Source organism: Lactuca virosa, chromosome 2 (genome assembly GCF_052849685.1).
Source record: "Lactuca virosa cultivar CGN04683 chromosome 2, Lactuca_virosa_CGN04683_v6, whole genome shotgun sequence".
NCBI classification, from domain to species: Eukaryota; Viridiplantae; Streptophyta; class Magnoliopsida; order Asterales; family Asteraceae; genus Lactuca; species Lactuca virosa.
The window spans coordinates 260,508,696-260,526,898 of NC_136427.1; the positions used below are offsets into that span (position 1 = coordinate 260,508,696).

The following is an 18,203-nucleotide window of genomic DNA, read 5'->3' on the forward strand; positions in this document are numbered from 1 at the left end:
TTTAATTAAACACTTTAATTAATTTAATGAAGTCCATAAAGTTTGAATTTTAACTTTTAAAATTGTAGAGTTTGGAATTAAAGCATTAATGTGTGTGAGACTTTACAAATTCCAAAACTTGAGGGCAAGTTTTGAAACTATTCAAAACCTTTCATTTCATAACTTATGAGTTTAATGGTTCATTAAAATGAAGACTCTTCATTTTTATCTAACCTCTTATTCTTTAATAACACTTTTAAAGAAGTGACTCTTAAACATCCATAACTTGAGGACAAATTATGGAGTCATAAAACAATTAAATGAAAAAGACTCTTCATTTTTATGTAACTTATGACACTTTTATGTTTTTTTTAAGATTCATAAATGTGACCTTTTATGTGACTTGAAGACAAGTTACAAAAACAACTTTTTATGAACTTGTCTAGATTAATTTGGATTGAAAACAACTAAAACACAATTTTTTTCATTAATCTAAACTAACTCATAAATCAAGGAAACATAAAACTCTTGGTAATCCATAATTTGAGGACAAGTTATGGACTCCATACAATTTCATTGAGATCAAGAATTATACTAACAAACAATTTGCACATAATTCCTAAGATCTACCAAAACTCATAAGCATGAACATTCATAATCAACATTTTTCAAGAATTACATAAACATATATAAACTTGAAACTTCGATTATTTCATTGAAATTGGTTTAACACAATCATTACCACATTAAAAACAGGTTTTATAAGAACAAAACAATCAAAGGTAATGATTCTAGACCAATTCCAACACCAAAACTCGAAGATATGCTGTTTGGGGGTCCAACTCGTCGAGTGCATGAACCAACTTGGCGAGTTGGATGCATTTTGTCTTGGACTCGTCGAGTCCCTTGATGGACTCGTCGAGTCCCCTGTCCAGACAGCACAAAACTTCGATTTTTAAGCAGTTTGCATCAAGTATAAGTGAAAACAAGCCTAGGCTCTGATATCACTGTTGGGTTTTGAGCATTCTAACACTCCTATGGTGTACATGCAACCCTAAATACATTGGATCTATGTTTTCTCTATTATACATGCAAATATCAATTTTCCAAGGTATTGTTCTAACTAGCATAATATAAAGTACACATAATATAAATTATAATAGAATTACATACCTCTTGTTTGGTGCTTGATTCCATGGAGCTCAAGAGCCTAGTGCCCCAAGTGTGACACCTCAAATGGTTCACACAACATCATAAACACTTGGAATAACTTGAGAGAAAGTACACACTTCATGAAATCAGTTTGCCCTCCACACATAGTCTTAGTGGTCGATTTTGACAAGAATGATATGTTTATATAGTGTGACACAATTAGGGTAAACCCTAATTGTCATGGCTTTCCATTTCCTTGGATCCATGGGTTCAAATACACCATGGAGCATCCATGGAGCATCCTATGGGTTTTAGCCCAACTTGATAATCCATGGAGCATTAGCCCACTATATAAGTATGGATGATTTACACAATCAACCCATATATTTAATTAGTCTTCTTTTGATCACTTAATTAATTCTAGATTAATTCTTGATCAATACTAATTAAATAATCTTATTAATATATTATAACTTATAATATATTAATAAACCTTAAGTGTTATTTCTCTCATTTTAGTCTATCCAAATGCATGATGTCATGCAACCCAAATTGACCACGTCGGGTCGGGTCAAGTATACACCAATTATAGTTATGGACTTAGACACTAATCCAACAGGTAGTGCCTCAAAATATTTAGGGCGATGACCACCACTCCCAGCTCGAGATCATGAGTGGTGTAATTTACTTCGTGTGTCTTTAGCTCCCTGGATGCGTAGGCTATCACTTTCCCACGCTGCATGAGGACACAGCCTAACCCTTGATTCGAAGCGCCGCAGTAGACTACGAAATCTTCGGTTCCCTCTGGTAAGGATAGTACTAGTGCACTACAAAGGGCTCACTTCAGGGTTTGGAAGGCGGCTTCTTGATTTTCTGTCCAGTCGAAAGACTCACCCTTTTGTGTCAACGTGGTAAGGGGTTTGGCGATCTTGGAAAAATTCTAGATAAACCTCCGGTAGTAGCCTGCGAGACCCAATAATTGACGGATTTCTGTTGGGGTTCTCGGGATAACCCAACCTTCAATGGCCTTTATCTTGGAAGGATCTACGTGAATCCCTTCCTTGCTGACTACATGACCCAAAAAGTTTACACTGCGGATCCAGAATTCGCATTTGGATAGTTTCACATAAAGTTTCTCAGCTCTTAGGGTTTCTAAGATTTGACGGAGATGTTGACCATGCTCCTCTTTGCTTCGAGAGTAAATGAGAATATCGTCGATGAAGACAATCACAAATTTATCAAGGAATGGGCGACAGATTCGATTCATGAGGTCCATAAATGCAGCGGGGGCATTTGTTAGACCGAATGACATCACGACAAATTCGTAATGTCCGTACCGTGTTCGAAAGGCAGTTTTGGGAATATCCTCTTCCCGAACTCGAAGTTGATGATAACCGGATCTCAGATCTATTTTTGAGAAATAACTAGCTCCTTGGAGCTGGTCAAATAGATCATCGATTCGAAGGAGTGGGTACCAATTTTTTGATGGTGAGCTTATTTAGTTCCCTATAGTCGATGCACATCCTGAAGGATCTGTCTTTCTTTTTGACGAAAAGAATCAGAGCTCCCCATGGTGAGAAGCTTGGCCTGATGAATCCTTTATCCAGGAGTTCGCTTAGCTGGCTTGATAATTCTTGCATTCCTGCGGGAGCCAACCTATAAGGTGATTTGGCAATTGGACTGGCTCCTGGTACGAGGTCGATCCGAAATTCGACTTGCCCTTTTCGGTGTATTCCTGGAAGATCTTCAGGAAACACATCCGGGTAGTCACATGCCACTGGAATATCTTGAATGTTTACTTATTCCTTGGTTTTATCCACCACATGAGCGAGGAATGCGTAGTTCTTCTTGGGTAGGCACTTTTGTGCCTTGATGCACGAGATAAGGCGAAGATTTACGTCAGGTTTATCACCATAGATTATTAGGGTTTCGTGATTGGGGAGATGAAGGCGAACGGCCTTCTCGCAACACATAATATCAACATGGTGGGGGCTTAACCAATCCATGCCGATTATCACATCAAAACTCCTAATATTTATTGGCATCAAGTTTATTGGAAAGGAGTGGTTGTTTAGTGTTAATGTGCACCCTACATAGATATATTTGGTTGTTTCAGTTTTCCCATTAGCCATTTCCACCGTGAAGGCTTTGTTGAGCTTCCGGGGTTGTTGATTTAGTAAGTGTTTGAATTTATTACTAACGAAACTTCGCTCCGCCCCACTATCAAATAAGATGCATGTGTACAAGTCGTTAAGTAGGAACGTACCAGCAACAACTGCTGGGTCCTGCACTGCTTCGCCTTGACCCATTGTTAACACTCTTCCTGCTGTTCCTGCCCCTTGATTGTTTGCTTTGGGGCAGTTGCGTCGGAAATGACCGGTTTCTCCACACCCATAGCAGGTGTAGCTGGCCCCATCATTGTTGTTGTTGTTGTTGTTGTTGTTGTTGTTGTTTTTTCGTTTGACTGTTGGTTTTGTTGCATATATGTTCTGCAGTACCTTGCAGTGTGACCCTTTCGATTGCATCTTGTGCAGTGCATCTCTCTACAGACGTGATCAATCCCTTGGATTGGTGCGGTCAATCCCCAGACAAACCTCTCGATCTTCTTCCCTTCAGACGTGATCATTCTGGGACACAAAAGAGACAACTCGCTAAACTTGGATATGTATGCATCGATGTCAGAGTTTTGAACCGTGAGGTTCCACAGCTCTTGTTCCATGACATTTCCTTGAGCTCTTCCACAGGAGCTCTTCCCATGGCCAATTGGAGGTAGAATAAATCATTTTAGGCCCAAATGGCCCAAAGTGTTATAAATTGATGAATTGGGCCCAATTAGAACCCAATTAGGGTTTCTTGGGCCCAATATAGTCGAATTGATGATTTATTGGTCCCTTAGGCCCAATAAGAGAATCCTAGTCCATAATGAACTTGAATTGGGATTTCTAGGGCTTCCAACCCTTATTTAAACATATGAGGTGTATTTGAACGAGCATAGAACATAATATTCACTTAGAGTACAAGTTTTTACAATGGAAAATGTTTACATGAGAATAGGACTTCCTAGCAAAATGTCAGTTGTGACATTATTATTATTATTATTGTAACTATCATTTAGGTTTGGTAACACGTTCAGCCATTTATTTACGTTCGGTAATATATTCTTCAAGATTTTTTACTAAAGTATGTGTAACATCCGGATTCCCAGGTATCTTATTTTAGTTATTTATTTTGGGTTTTATGGAGGGACTCGACGAGTAGATGCTCAGACTCGCCGAGTAGGATCGCGAGTTCTTGACTGGATTAATCACCGGACTCGACGAGTAGATACGTGGACTCGGCGAGTCCGCGCTGTAAAGTGAAATCCTAAATCCCCGGGCCTGTGCCCTGTTTAAAGGCCTTTATGGCCTCCATGTGCGGCCAATGCACCCCAGAGAAACCCTAGAGAGAGCAGTGAGAGAGTTGAGAGCAAGAAGAGGCTAATACATCACTTTTGGTGTAGTTTTGCTAGAAGGAAGAAGGAAACACCCATCTAGAGCGTGAAGGGAGCTTGGATCTGGGCTAATCATCTTGAGAGTTCATCTCTGGAGGTATAATCCCTTCTATTTCGTGTTGATATGATAGATTTCATGATTTTAGGGTTTTTACCTCCATTTTATGTAAGATCTAGTGAGTATGAGGCCCCCTTTGTGTTAATAGCATCAGATCTGGACCATGAGAGGTCCATAGAGTCACTATCCCTCAGCTTTATGCAAGAAAATGAAAGATTGGGGACTAGGTTGCCATTTTTAGAGTTATTTCTCCATTTATGACTTGTTGTGGGTTGCATGCACGTCAAGGTTGCACCTTTACGTGACATTTGAACATTTGAAGGGTAGATCTGATAGTTAGGGAAGCAGATCTGACCTTAGGAGGTCATTTGAGGATGAACATGGAGGCAACTCGCCGAGTCCATAAGTGGACTCGACGAGTCGAGTCGGGGTTGCCCTGCGATTCGTGACAGGTGTAACCCGTCGAGTAGAAGGATGACTCGACGAGCCAAGAGAGGCTGAAAGGATTCAGAGGACCCGCATGGAATCACCGAGTCGCCCTTGTGCACTCGACGAGTCGGGTCAAAGTTGACCGTTGACTTTCGTTGACTTTAGGGTTCTGGTCAAGACTGATTCAGGAGAGTTCAGGGAAGGGTAGAATGGCCTTCTACCCAATCTGTAGAGATGAGATCATGAGTGAATATTGATCGGGGATGTTATCTGAATAATAGGAGGAGGCTAAGTCGGGACGTTGAGCACGAGAGTTTATCCGATTTCATTGAGGTGAGTCTTCTCACTATACATTACCTAGAGTGGTATTTATGTGTAGACCAGAGGGTCTTGTATGCTATGTGTGTGTGTATATATATATATATATATATATATATATATATATATGAGTTATGTGCATTGTGTTGTATGTATGCTATGTGTTGAACAGACCGGGCCGGAGGGCCCAACGATATAGATCGGACCGAAGGGTCCAACGAAACAGACTGGACCGAAGGGTCCGACGAGCTATGACCGGACCAGAGGGTCCAACGAGCTACGGGACTGGAGGGTCCCGCTGAGACACATCGACCGGAGGGTCGTATTGTAGCCTCGAGTGGCGTATGTGTTGCATGTGGTATTTTGGGGAACTCACTAAGCATTTATGCTTACAGTTGTTGTGTTATGTGTTTCAGGTAGTAGCGAGGATCGAGGGAAGGCACCGGCATGATCCGTACACACTGAGAGGATTTATGTATTTGAGGATCTTGGGATTTGTTTATTGAGATAACATGTGTTACATTGGATTATTATGATATTTTATGAATGAGAGTATGTTTTTAAAATGAAAAATTGTTTTGGAAATTTACGTCGTTACAAGTTGGTATCAGAGCCTTGGTTTGAGAGACTCGGATACACCTCCGGGCGTATCTGAACTCAAACTGAGGATTTAAGAGAATTTTTCATAAAAGAAACAATTTTTCCAAAAAAGTAGAGGACTTTTGAGAAAAGCGGAACGGAGCAGTGTGTACGATCAGCCAGCGCCCGAACGGTGATTTCCCAAAATACCCTTACATTATGTATTATGAGATATTATGTGATATGTTATGCATGCTAGAGTAGGCTAGGTATTCATGGTTAGGACTAGAGTGGGCCTGATTTGTGATGCCTTAGCCTAGGAGTTACTGCTACTATGAGATACTTTGAGAGTAAGTAGGTAGCAGCGAGGAACTTATGAGTGGTCTACCAGAGAGTAGCGTGAGTTTAGTGAGATATAGAGTACTTGTGATCTGGGATCCTAGGAGGAGGACTTTGGGTGAATACCGATGCGTTGTGGAAGGTAGTATAAGGGCCCGTACTACTGGAAACACCGGATCGGTGAGCAGTCCAAGTAAGAATCCTCAGGGTACTAAAGAACAAGTAGGGTTGAGTATCGAGTGCGAGTATACTCGAACGAGTCTCTGATTCTTTTGTGTTGTATTTCAGAGACATCATGGTTGGGACGCGCCACCACCCAGGAGGCAGTGGTACCAGCGATGAGGAGATTCATAGGTTGATTCACGAGGAGGTGGCTGAGGCCATTCGAGCTGAGATACCAGAGATGTTCGGGTCTATCAAGACCACGCTGATCGAGACTTTTGATGAGCGGTACCCTGCTCTTACTGAGGCTGCTGTTGCTGCGGCCACCGCAGCTGTCGCTGCTGCCAGGCCCCAGGGAGGTGACTCGTTGCTGTACCGAGAGTTCAGCAACACGAAGCCACCAGAGTTTGATAGGACGCAGGACCCGATTTCTGCGATGAGGTGGATTTCTGACATCGAGGGATGCTTCTACACCTGCTCGTGTCCGGAGCATCTGAGGGTTAGGTTTGCGCTTAACCAGCTTCGCTTGGGAGCGAAGGATTGGTGGAAGTTTGTGACGACAAACTTCACTACGGCAGAGCTTACTGCGGTGACCTGGGAGAGGTTCACCACGATGTTTCGAGATGAGTATGTTCATCCTGTGGAGAGGGAACGTCTAGCCTAGGAGTTCTTATCCCTCAAGCAGGGAACCGAGTCTGTGACGGTGATTACGAGGATGTTTCACGAGAGGGCGTTGTTTTGCCCTGAGCACGTGTCGACTGAGCAGGCACGTATGAGCCGGTACTTGAGCATACTGAGGAGGGATATCCGTGAGTTTGTGGCGAACTCGTCATACCGGACATTTGCCGAGCTTCAGGCAAATGCCCGGAAGAGAGAGATTGAGCTGGAGACTCAGGTCAGGGAGGAGGCCGAGTCTCAGAGGAGGGACAGGCGACCGGCACAGGCGCAGCCGGCAGCCAAGCGGGCAAAGCCCGCTGATTCGAGATCTGGGGGTCCGAAGGGCCGCACTTGTGGGAAGTGCGGCAAGAGTTACGAGGGGGTGTGCAGAGCTGGGATGTGTTACAAATGTGGGAAGGAGGGGCATTTCGCGAGGGATTGCCCCAAGGGATTCTCGGTTTGCTTTCATTGCAACCAGACCGGCCATCGGAAGGCCGAGTGCCCTCAACTACTACAGGGATCAGCACAAGGGTCTACACCTGCTACTAGAGCTATCGAGGTCCGGCCAGCGAAGGCCAGACACCGAAGGCTCGCGGGAGAGCCTTCCAGTTGACAGCGGAGGAGGTCCGCGCAGCGCCCGATGTCGTGGCCGGTATGTATTCTTTTACTTACCTATTTTGAGTTTGAGATTTTGTGCTTATATTATGTTATGCTTAGGTACTTTTCTTGTGAGTCTCTACCTGCGTTGGTGTTATTCGACTCGGGTGCGAGTCGATCTTTCTTGTCATTAGCATTTAGTCAGCACATCAGTCTTCAACGAGAGGCGTTGAGTCGACCTCTACGAGTTTCTATAGCCGACGATCGAGCGATGTATGCTACTGATGTGATCCGAGGATGTGTACTCGAGATCTTCGGCGTTGAGTTTCCGATTGATTTGGTCCCGATTGCGATGGGAGATGTCTGTGTCATCGTGGGCATGGACTGGTTGAGCAGGTTTGGAGTGGTTATCGATTGCGAGCGACAGTTGGTGACCATACGAGACCCTAGTGGGGGAGTTCTTATGGTGTACGGCGAGGGTACCCGTTCAGGGTCAGCATTTTGTTCGGCTGCTAGAGCGAGGCAGAGTCTACAGCAGGGCTGTAGTGGGTTTGTGGCCTACGTGATGGACACACGAGTAGCAGCGGAGAAGCCTAGTTCTTTTGATGATGTGCCGATAGTGTGTGAGTTCCCGTACGTTTTCCCCGAGGAGTTGCCGGGTGTGCCTCCCGAGAGGCAGGTGGAGTTTCGCATCGATTTGGTTCCGGGAGCGGCGCCTATCGCCAAGGCGCCCTATCGCCTTGCGCCACCAGAGATGTAGGATTTATCCTCACAGCTTCAGGAGTTGTTGGGGAAGGGATTTATCAGACCGAGTAGCTCTTTTTGTCAAGAAAAAGGATGGTTCACACCGGATGTGCATTGATTACCGGGAGTTGAACAAGTTAACGGTCAAGAACCGTTACCCACTGCCGAGGATTGATGATCTGTTTGATCAGTTGCAGGGAGCGTCTTGGTTCTCCAAGATTGATCTGAGGTATGGATATCATCAGATGAGAGTGCGTGATGAGGATGTCCAGAAGACGACATTCAGGACTCGTTACGGGCATTACGAGTTCGTGGTGATGCCTTTCGGGCTCACCAATGCACCGACAGCGTTCATGGATCTCATGAACAGGGTGTGTAGGCCGATGTTGGATCGATCGGTGATCGTGTTCATCGATGACATATTGGTGTATTCGAGATCCAGAGAGTAGCATGAGGAGCATTTGAGGGAGATCCTTAGAGTTCTGAGATCGGAGAGACTTTACGCCAAATTCTCCAAGTGTGATTTCTGGTTACGAGAGGTCCAGTTCCTGGGACATCTCGTTAATCAGAATGGGATATTGGTCGATCTGGCTAAGATTGAGGCGGTGATGAGTTGGGAGGTGCCTAGATCCCCCACCGAGATCAGGAGTTTCTTGGGGTTGGTCGGCTATTATAGGAGATTTATTAAAGATTTCTCCAAGATCGCCGTGCCTCTCACCAGGTTGACCCGGAAGGGCGTTACTTTTTCATGCGGTCCTGAGCAGCAGGCCTCGTTTGAGACTCTTCGCCAGAGGTTGTGCGAAGCCCCGGTGTTATCCCTTCTAGAGGGAATGGAGGATTTTGTGGTGTACTGCGACACATCGATATCAGGGTTGGGTGCGGTGCTTATGCAGAGAGGGCATGTGATAGCGTATGCATCGAGGCAGCTGAAGCCTCATGAGACGAGGTATCCCACCCACGATCTGGAGTTGGGGGCAGTGGTGTTCGCCCTCAAGATTTGGCGTCATTACCTGTATGGGGTTCGGTGTACCATATACACGGACCACAAGAGTTTGAAGTATCTGATGGATCAGCCCAACCTGAATATGCGCCAGAGGAGATGGTTGGATGTGGTAAAGGATTACGATTGTGAGATCCTGTACCACCCGGGCAAAGCTAATGTTGTAGCTGATGCGCTGAGTCACAGGGGCGGAGAGTGCCCCGATTCGAGAGACTTGTATGCGATTGACAGTGATGACTCCGGTGTTGGACACCATTCGGGAGGCCCAGGCAGAGGCCGTGAGACCGGAGAACCGCAAGAGAGAGCGGGTGATTGGGCAGGTACCTGAGTTTGTTACCGATAGTCGTGGGCTGATGACCTTTCAGGGTCGGATTTGGGTGTCGTATGCAGGCGGGACGCGCACCACTTTGATGGAGGAGGCGCACCAATCGAGGTTCTCGATCCATCCCGGGGCCACTAAGATGTATTTGGACCTGAAAAGGGACTATTGGTGGCCCTGTATGAAGAGGGATGTAGCATGGTTTGTTGAAAGGTGCTTGACCTGTCGCAGGGTTAAGGCCGAGCACCAACGTCCGCATGGCAAGTTGCAGCCACTTGAGGTTCCCCAATGGAAGTGGGAACAGATTTCTATGGATTTCATCACCAAATTGCCGAGGACCGCACGGGGTGTCGACGCAATTTGGGTGATCGTCGACCGGCTGACGAAGAGCGCGCATTTTCTTGCTATCAGTGAGAGCTCTTATGCTGAGAGGCTGGCAGAGTTGTATGTGAGGGAGGTGGTATCGCGGCATGGGGTGCCGATCTCGATTGTGTCAGATCGAGATGTACGTTTCACTTCCAGGTTCTGGAAGAAGTTCCACGAGGAGTTGGGTACGAGGTTGCATTTCAGTACCGCCTACCACCCCCAGATAGAAGGACAGAGTGAGCGGACGATTCAGACACTCGAGGATATGCTTCGAGCATGTGTGTTGGACTTCGGGGGAAGTTGGGACACGTACTTGCCGTTGGTTGAGTTTTCCTACAACAACAGCCATCATTCGAGTATTGGTATGCCTCCCTTCGAGTTGTTGTATGGGAGGAGGTGTCGGACTCCCATTTGCTGGGGAGAGGTAGGGCAGCATGTGATGGGTAGCACCGAGATAGTGCTTCAGACGACAGAGCAGATACAGCATGTTAGACAGAGGTTATTGACGGCTCAGAGTCGTCAGAATAGTTATGCGGGTAGGCGACGATCCGAGCTTGAGTTCCAGGTGGGAGACTTCGTACTCCTGAAGGTGTCTCCTTGGAAATGAGTGATTCGGTTCAGGAAGAGGGGCAAGCTGGGGCCCCGGTACATCGGTCCGTTCAGAGTGACCGCGAGAGTGGGCAGGGTAGCGTATCGTTTGGAGCTACATGCGGAGTTGAGCCAGATTCATGATACCTTCCTTGTGTCTCAGTTGAGGAAGTGTATAGCCGATGAGTCAGCGGTAGTGCCGCTGGAGGACATTCAGGTAGATGCGAGGTTGAATTATGTTGAGAAACCGATCGCGATTTTGGATCGGAAGATCAAGGTTCTGAGGAACAAGGAGGTGCCCCTGGTTCAGGTACAGTGGCAACATCGGAGAGGGTCCGAGCTGACTTGGGAGCCGGAGTTGGAGATGCGGGAGCAGCATCCAGAGTTGTTTGCGGGGCAAGACTTCGAGGGCGAAGTCTGACTCTAGTGGGGGAGAATTGTAACATCCGGATTCTCAGGTATCTTATTTTAGTTATTTATTTTGGGTTTTATGGAGGGACTCGGCGAGTAGACGCTCAGACTCGCCGAGTAGGATCGCGAGTTCTTGACTGGATTAATCACCGGACTCGACGAGTAGATACGTGGACTCGGCGAGTCCGCGCTGTAAAATGAAACCCTAAATCCCCGGGCCTGTGCCCTATTTAAAGGCCTTTATGGCCTCCATTTGCGGCCAATGCACCCCAGAGAAACCCTAGAGAGAGCAGTGAGAGAGTTGAGAGCAAGAAGAGGCTAATACATCACTTTTGGTGTAGTTTTGCTAGAAGGAAGAAGGAAACACCCATCTAGAGTGTGAAAGGAGCTTGGATCTGGGCTAATCATCTTGAGAGTTCATCTCTGGAGGTATAATCCCTTCTATTTCGTGTTGATATGATAGATTTCATGATTTTAGGGTTTTACCTCCATTTTATGTAAGATCTAGTGAGTATGAGGCCCCCTTTGTGTTAATAGCATCAGATCTGGACCATGAGAGGTCCATAGAGTCACTATCCCTCAACTTTATGCAAGCAAATGAAAGATTGGGGACTAGGTTGCCATTTTTAGAGTTATTTCTCCATTTATGACTTGTTGTGGGTTGCATGCACGTAAAGGTTGCACCTTTACGTGACATTTGAACATTTGAAGGGTAGATCTGATAGTTAGGGAAACAGATCTGACCTTAGGAGGTCATTTGAGGATGAACATGGAGGCAACTCGCCGAGTCCATAAGTGGACTCGACGAGTCGAGTCGGGGTTGCCCCGCGATTCGTGACAGGTGTAACCCGTCGAGTGGAAGGATGAATCGACGAGCCAAGAGAGGCTGAAAGGATTCAGAGGACCCGCATGGACTCGCCGAGTCGCCCTTGTGTACTCGACGAGTCGGGTCAAAGTTGACCGTTGACTTTCGTTGACTTTAGGGTTCTGGTCAAGACTGATTCAGGAGAGTTCAGGGAAGGGTAAAATGACCTTCTACCCAATCTGTAGAGATGAGATCATGAGTGAATATTGATCGGGGATGTTATCTGAATAATAGGAGGAGGCTAAGTCGGGACGTTGAGCACGAGAGTTTATCCGATTTCATTGAGGTGAGTCTTCTCACTATACATTATCTAGAGTGGTATTTATATGTAGACTAGAGGGTCTTGTATGCTATGTGTATATATATGAGTTATGTGCATTGTGTTGTATGTATGCTATGTGTTGAACAGATCGGGCCGGAGGGCCCAACGATATAGACCGGACCGAAGGGTCCAACGACACAGACTGAACCGAAGGGTACGACGAGCTATGACCGGACCAGAGGGTCAAACGAGCTACGGGACTGGAGGGTCCCGCTGAGACACATCGACCGGAGGGTCGTATTGTAGCCTCGAGTGGCGTATGTGTTGCATGTGGTATTTTGGGGAACTCACTAAGCATTTATGCTTACAGTTGTTGTGTTATGTGTTTCAGGTACTAGCGAGGATCGCAGGAAGGCGCCGACATGATCCGTACACACTGAGAGGATTTATGTATTTGAGGATCTTGGGATTTGTTTATTGAGATAACATGTGTTACATTGGATTACTATGATATTTTATGAATGAGAGTATGTTTTTAAAATGAAAAATTGTTTTGGAAATTTACGTCGTTACAGTATGTGTGTATGTAATTTTTTTGTGTATTTTTAGTGTTTGTATCTGTTAATGTGAGTGGTTTGAGTTGCAGAAGAATAAAATAATGAGAGAGAGAGTGTGTGTGTGTGTGTGTGTGAGAGATTTCATATTTTATTATTATTCTAATATCTAGAAAACATAAAAATAATATAAAAAAGAAATTAAAAGGACAAAACAATCTTTTTATGTTTGACAAAGACTCCTTTGATTGAAGGTCAGGAAATGAATACAAATGAGGGGTGGATTAAAGTAGTTAGTTCGCACTAGCTCGTACCACCTTGAATTGCAGTCGGCCTTGAAGGCTAGTAACTAGGATCAAGGACCAGGAAGGGAAGCTCTTCTTGTCCAACCGGTCGGGTTGCAGGACTGGTTGTTAGCGGAGAAGCCCATGGAGAAAGATAGCTTATTAGAGCATTGGAGGTCGACAAATTCGTCTATCAGGCAATCTATCATTAGCCTAAAGGCCCGTTAAAGCTCTAAGGTGCAGTGTGACCGGAGCGATTGTAAACTGATTTACTGGAGTAGGAGAAATCCCATCACTGAATCAAGATGCCACTAACTTTATTCCTTACGCTTTTTCCGATGTCCGGGTCGGCTTTCTTTGTCGGACGTTTTATAGGAACGCACAACTGCCCCATAATTTCCAGCCCTGCTTCAAAGCCCATCTACACACTCCAATTGCCTCCTTTTGAGCTAGTCAAGTAGGCGTTGAACACTGACTGAGACTCTTCCGCCCCTTCGACAACAATTCCTGCACTTGACGTCAGATCTCCTCATTCCCAAATGGGGATAAGCGAGAAGCCACTTTAGAGGATAAGCTTGAATTAGATTCATTTAATAGGGTATTTGCCCCGTCACTTGAATAAACGGCAACCCCTTAGTGGCACAAGCCTCCTTTCCCCTAACAACAAAAATATATTATTTTAAACCATCCATACAAATTCAAAAAATGAGCTCTTATCCATATTTTTTTACTAACCAACGGACCAAGTTTGCAATTTTTTTTATTTTTTTATTTTTTTTTTATTTTTTGAGCCACTACACACTTCAACCATTTATCGTGTGAATAGTTTGCTTAAAGTTAGGGATGTTAATGGTAGCTTTTATAAATTGAGGGCACTGTTTGTAATAAAAATAAGTTAGTTGGCGTAACTGCAATTCCTTATAAGCATGATGAGATGTAAGAGAGGTACACGACACGTGCGACCGAAGGCGCACTCTTTCCATCGTCAAACCCTATCATCTTCTTTGGCTCTCTCTTCGATTCATCTTTCCATCTCCATCGTCCCTCTCATGAAATCGATCAAAACCTTCCAATCTAGGGTTTCTTCTCCGATCTCGAAGAACCTGAGATCACTACCATCATCATCAATTTTTTGATGATAACTTCTTCTACAGTCAATCCTTGAATCATCATCAATCGCTCCTCTACCAACACCGTCACCGCCGCCATGGCGGGCTCAATAGACGATCTCGGAGGAGTTGGACCAGCTCCACCAGATTCATGGGAGGTCGCCGACTTAGACGCCACTATGAGCAGGTTGATGCTCTCGTCCAAGCGGGACAACAACTCCGATTCGACTACTACTACTACTTCTTCTCCTCCTCTTCCTCCTTCGGAGTTTGCTTCTGCTTCTTCAACTCCGATTAGGTCTTCTTCGGGCGGTGTGTTGGAGAATTTGGTAAATTCTGTCGATCAGTTCCTTCGCGAAGCTTTGCAAAACCCTAGGGAGCGCCTTTCAGGTCTGTCTCTTTTTTTGACGTTTACTGTTTTTATGTGGTCTTTACGAAGGCAAATTTATCATCTGTTGTATGTAATTGTTCTTAAAAGGGATAGATTGCAACTAAGAACACCATAGAATGGAAAACGTAACTCGATATTTTGGTGCTAGCCTCTCTCAGGAGGCTCAAATTGGACTCTCTTACATAGCGTGAAGATTAGGTCAACCCCTAATGTTTGTCCTATAATCGGTTCAATCTTCAATGAAATTAATGTGAACATTTGTCAGGTTTAAACCGAACTGAATAGTGGCAGAATTTTAGAAATGAAGATACAATAAAAGCAAAACAGAAGTTATGCTTTGCTCACTTGGTGTTTGTAGTCGATGTGTGATTAACAAGTTTACTCATCATCTGTGCCACATTGTAATGTCATATGACTAGATCTTACCCATTGCTCAATGAATGATGATTACAGACAAAGCTCAAAACTAGTTGACACAAATCATATCGTACTTTACCTGTTTCATTCTTGAAAGGTCAAAAAAAAAACCTTTGAATCAAACATCTTTTTAACTACCCTGTCTTCGTGATTGTGGTTGTTTTAATCAAATTATTGTAAACAGCATCAATCAAACTTACAACCAATGTTGGGCGTAGCTTCTATGTGAATATATGTTGCCCTTTAGTTCCGTTGTTTACTTGTATATATGTTGCCCCTCTTTTGTTGTAATCTTTAGAAGAAGTGCTGAAACAATTACTGTAATTTTGTTTTCAGTACTACGAATGGAGCAAGATGTGGAGAAGTTCATAAGAGATCCTTCACAACAACAGATGGAATTCCAACAATTGCCCACTTCATATCTGCGGTTAGCAGCACACCGAGTGGCCCAACACTATTCCCTCCAGTCCATGGTTCTACTAGACAACACCCTTCCGGATGGTTCTGGATCCAGAATCATCGTACGCAAAACATCCGAATGCTGCCTCCCTCCAATCCGTCTAGCAGACATCCCTGTAAGTATCCCAACAGAAGACCTTCCCACCAATGCTGTGAAAGTTGCAATCAAACAAAGGCCCAACAAACGATCACAAAACTCGGGTGGATCAAACTCAAATTCCTTAAAAAACAACAGTTTAAAAAGCGTGGAGGAAAGAAAAGAAGAGTATAACCGAGCACGTGCAAGAATCTTTAGCTCTAGCTCAAGTTCTAGTGGGAAACAGGAGAATGAGCCAAGCCCAAGGGTACAAGAAGTTTTCCAGCATATAAAAATAGAAGAAGTTTCTGTTCCAGGTGATGTGGCGATAGGGAGATCTTCAGTTGATTCGACAGCTGGCAGTAGTAGACCAGGTAGAAGTAGTAGGACAGAAAGGGAGCCGATTGTTAGGTCAAGAAGTAATAGTAGAGTGGCAATCTTTCGTGATCGTGAAGTTGAACGTAAGGATCCTGATTATGACAGAAACTATGACAGGTTCTCTCATTTCATCTCCATCTTTCTCTCTCTTTTTTTGTATAGACATTGTAAAAGTTTTTTGTATTAAAAAAAAATATAATATTTTTATTTTTAAATTTCAGATATGCTCAAAGATTTGATCCAGGGTTTGGGTTTAACGGGGGGAATTATCAGATACAGCCGATGTATACACCGGTTTTGAACTACAATACTGAGTTTCCTCAGCTTGGTTCGGCACATAGATCGCCTATTTCAGCTGAACATCAATCTCATGCGCTGAGTCAGCATCTACCTGGACCGTGGGTTCCACCATCTTCACCTGCAGGAATTGGTTATAGACCTCCAGATGCAATGATGACTCCATATAGTCCTAACCCTAACCATGCTTCCCCTCATTCTGCTTCTGCATTATATATGCAGTATCCATGTCAGCGACCTGGGGTGACTTTCATTCATCCTCGTGAACAGGTTCAACACTACACACAAGTACGAAAGATTTTTTTTTCTAAATCTTTTATTTAAATGACTATTTTCTTTGATTAAGTGAGTGACACCTGTGTGTGTTGCAGACACAACAGCAGCAATCTGATGCAAGTTTTGGAATAGCCCGGCCCCGGTGAGGGGCGTGGGCCATGCCTGCACCCTGTCAGAGAGCATGTCGATAGGATTTATCTGATGTGGCAGAGGTGCAGGCATAATATACTGAGGTTGAGTGGATGGACATGGGTCCATGTCATCAATCTCAGTTTTGAGAGCTTCATGATTGTTTGTTTATGGAAGCTCAGTCATTGGTCCCAAGTATTTCATTTGTTGTCAGTCATTGATGACAACAAAAAATGATATATCAGGAAAGAGTATACAGGAGCTGTGAATGTAGTCTTTTCTTCCAACCGAAGGTACTTCTTTCTTTCTTTCTTTCACATCTTTTATGCTGTATTATTTTGCTTTGTATTAAATCATTACTAAATTACTGTTGATGCGATTGTTACAGCAGCACTATAGAAGCAAAGAAGGCGGAGACAGCATTACAAATGAAAGGGAAGTCGGGGTGGGTTTGTTTGTTTGCTTTTGGTTGGTGGATTCTTGCAGAAAAAAGAAAAAGAAAAAATGGCTCCAGTCTTTATCTCACTCTTTTGTTAGAAAAATTGACAGCAGTATGTACAAATTTGTGTTTCGAAGTTTTAAACTTGTATTTCTTGCATGTATGTCACTTTTTATGGTTTTTCTATTTCGACTCAAACTTCTGCATTATTGCTTTCTAAACAAAAATATTGGCATTCAAAGTTTGTCCTAGTTACAAGTGCACATACGGTTAAAAGGCCCATCAATATAGGACCTACTTAAGACTTAGGTGCTGTTTGATATGTCTTTTTATAGCTTTTGATTCAGTCTTACTTTTAGCCTTTGATACGACTCTTACTGGATTTGAAAAGAGGCTGGGTCAGATCTTGACAATATTTGGTTAAGAAGTTAAGGTTATAGATACACCGGACTTGTGTGTTTGGTTAAGACGGTTTAGTAAACAAGGCTTAGTGACTGTATTTGTTGTCTTTTAGTGAAAAAAGTCGTCAAAACGGATATATAGTTGTTTGGTGGCTTCTTGCCATATAATCTTTACCATTTACCTATGTTGGATGTGTATTTGTAGGGGTGAGATCTTTTGGTTGAATTAGAAACCAAAGTATTTGAAGGTTATTGATCGAGGAAAGGGGACATTTGGGGTCAAATTGGCGAGTGATCCTGAAAAGCGCAACACAAAAGGATGTATGTGCCAAATAACTTGCAACATAAAGTGCTAAAATTGCGTTTTACCACATGTTATGCCTTTAAAATATCAAAAAGAGTAATTGCGTTTTACAACTTGAAAAATAAAGTTTTTAATATTATTTAACAATAATGCCAAATAACTTGCAACATAAAGTGCTAAAATTAAAATGTTTAGTGTGCCATACTAATGGATCTTTTCATATAAAACGTTAAAAGAAGTATGCCTTTTTATATTTGGAAAACAAAGTCTTTATTACATTAGGAGTTGTTTGGCATGTGTTCCAAGTTAGTACCAGATCAATAGTGTTAATTTTGGAATTTGAGGAGTTACCTTAAACATTATAGAAGGATTAT

General features: G+C 43.8%; 1 protein-coding gene across 2 annotated transcripts; it reads left to right on the plus strand.

The window, feature by feature from the left end:
- The first annotated feature begins 14,103 nt into the window (after window positions 1–14,103).
- On the plus strand, window positions 14,104–17,365 carry LOC145160907 (uncharacterized). 2 transcript variants are annotated; one of them, XM_079080280.1, is made up of 5 exons: window positions 14,104–14,652; window positions 15,407–16,100; window positions 16,205–16,568; window positions 16,652–16,978; window positions 17,074–17,365. In XM_079080280.1, exons 1-4 carry the CDS (start codon window positions 14,361–14,363, stop codon window positions 16,700–16,702), a joined length of 1,401 nt encoding a protein of 466 aa, XP_078936406.1. In that variant the 5' UTR covers window positions 14,104–14,360; the 3' UTR covers window positions 16,703–16,978; window positions 17,074–17,365. The 2 variants fall into 2 exon arrangements, with proteins under 2 accessions (XP_078936406.1, XP_078936407.1); XM_079080281.1 differs by having other exon boundaries at window positions 17,077–17,365.
- The last annotated feature ends 838 nt before the right edge of the window (window positions 17,366–18,203 follow it).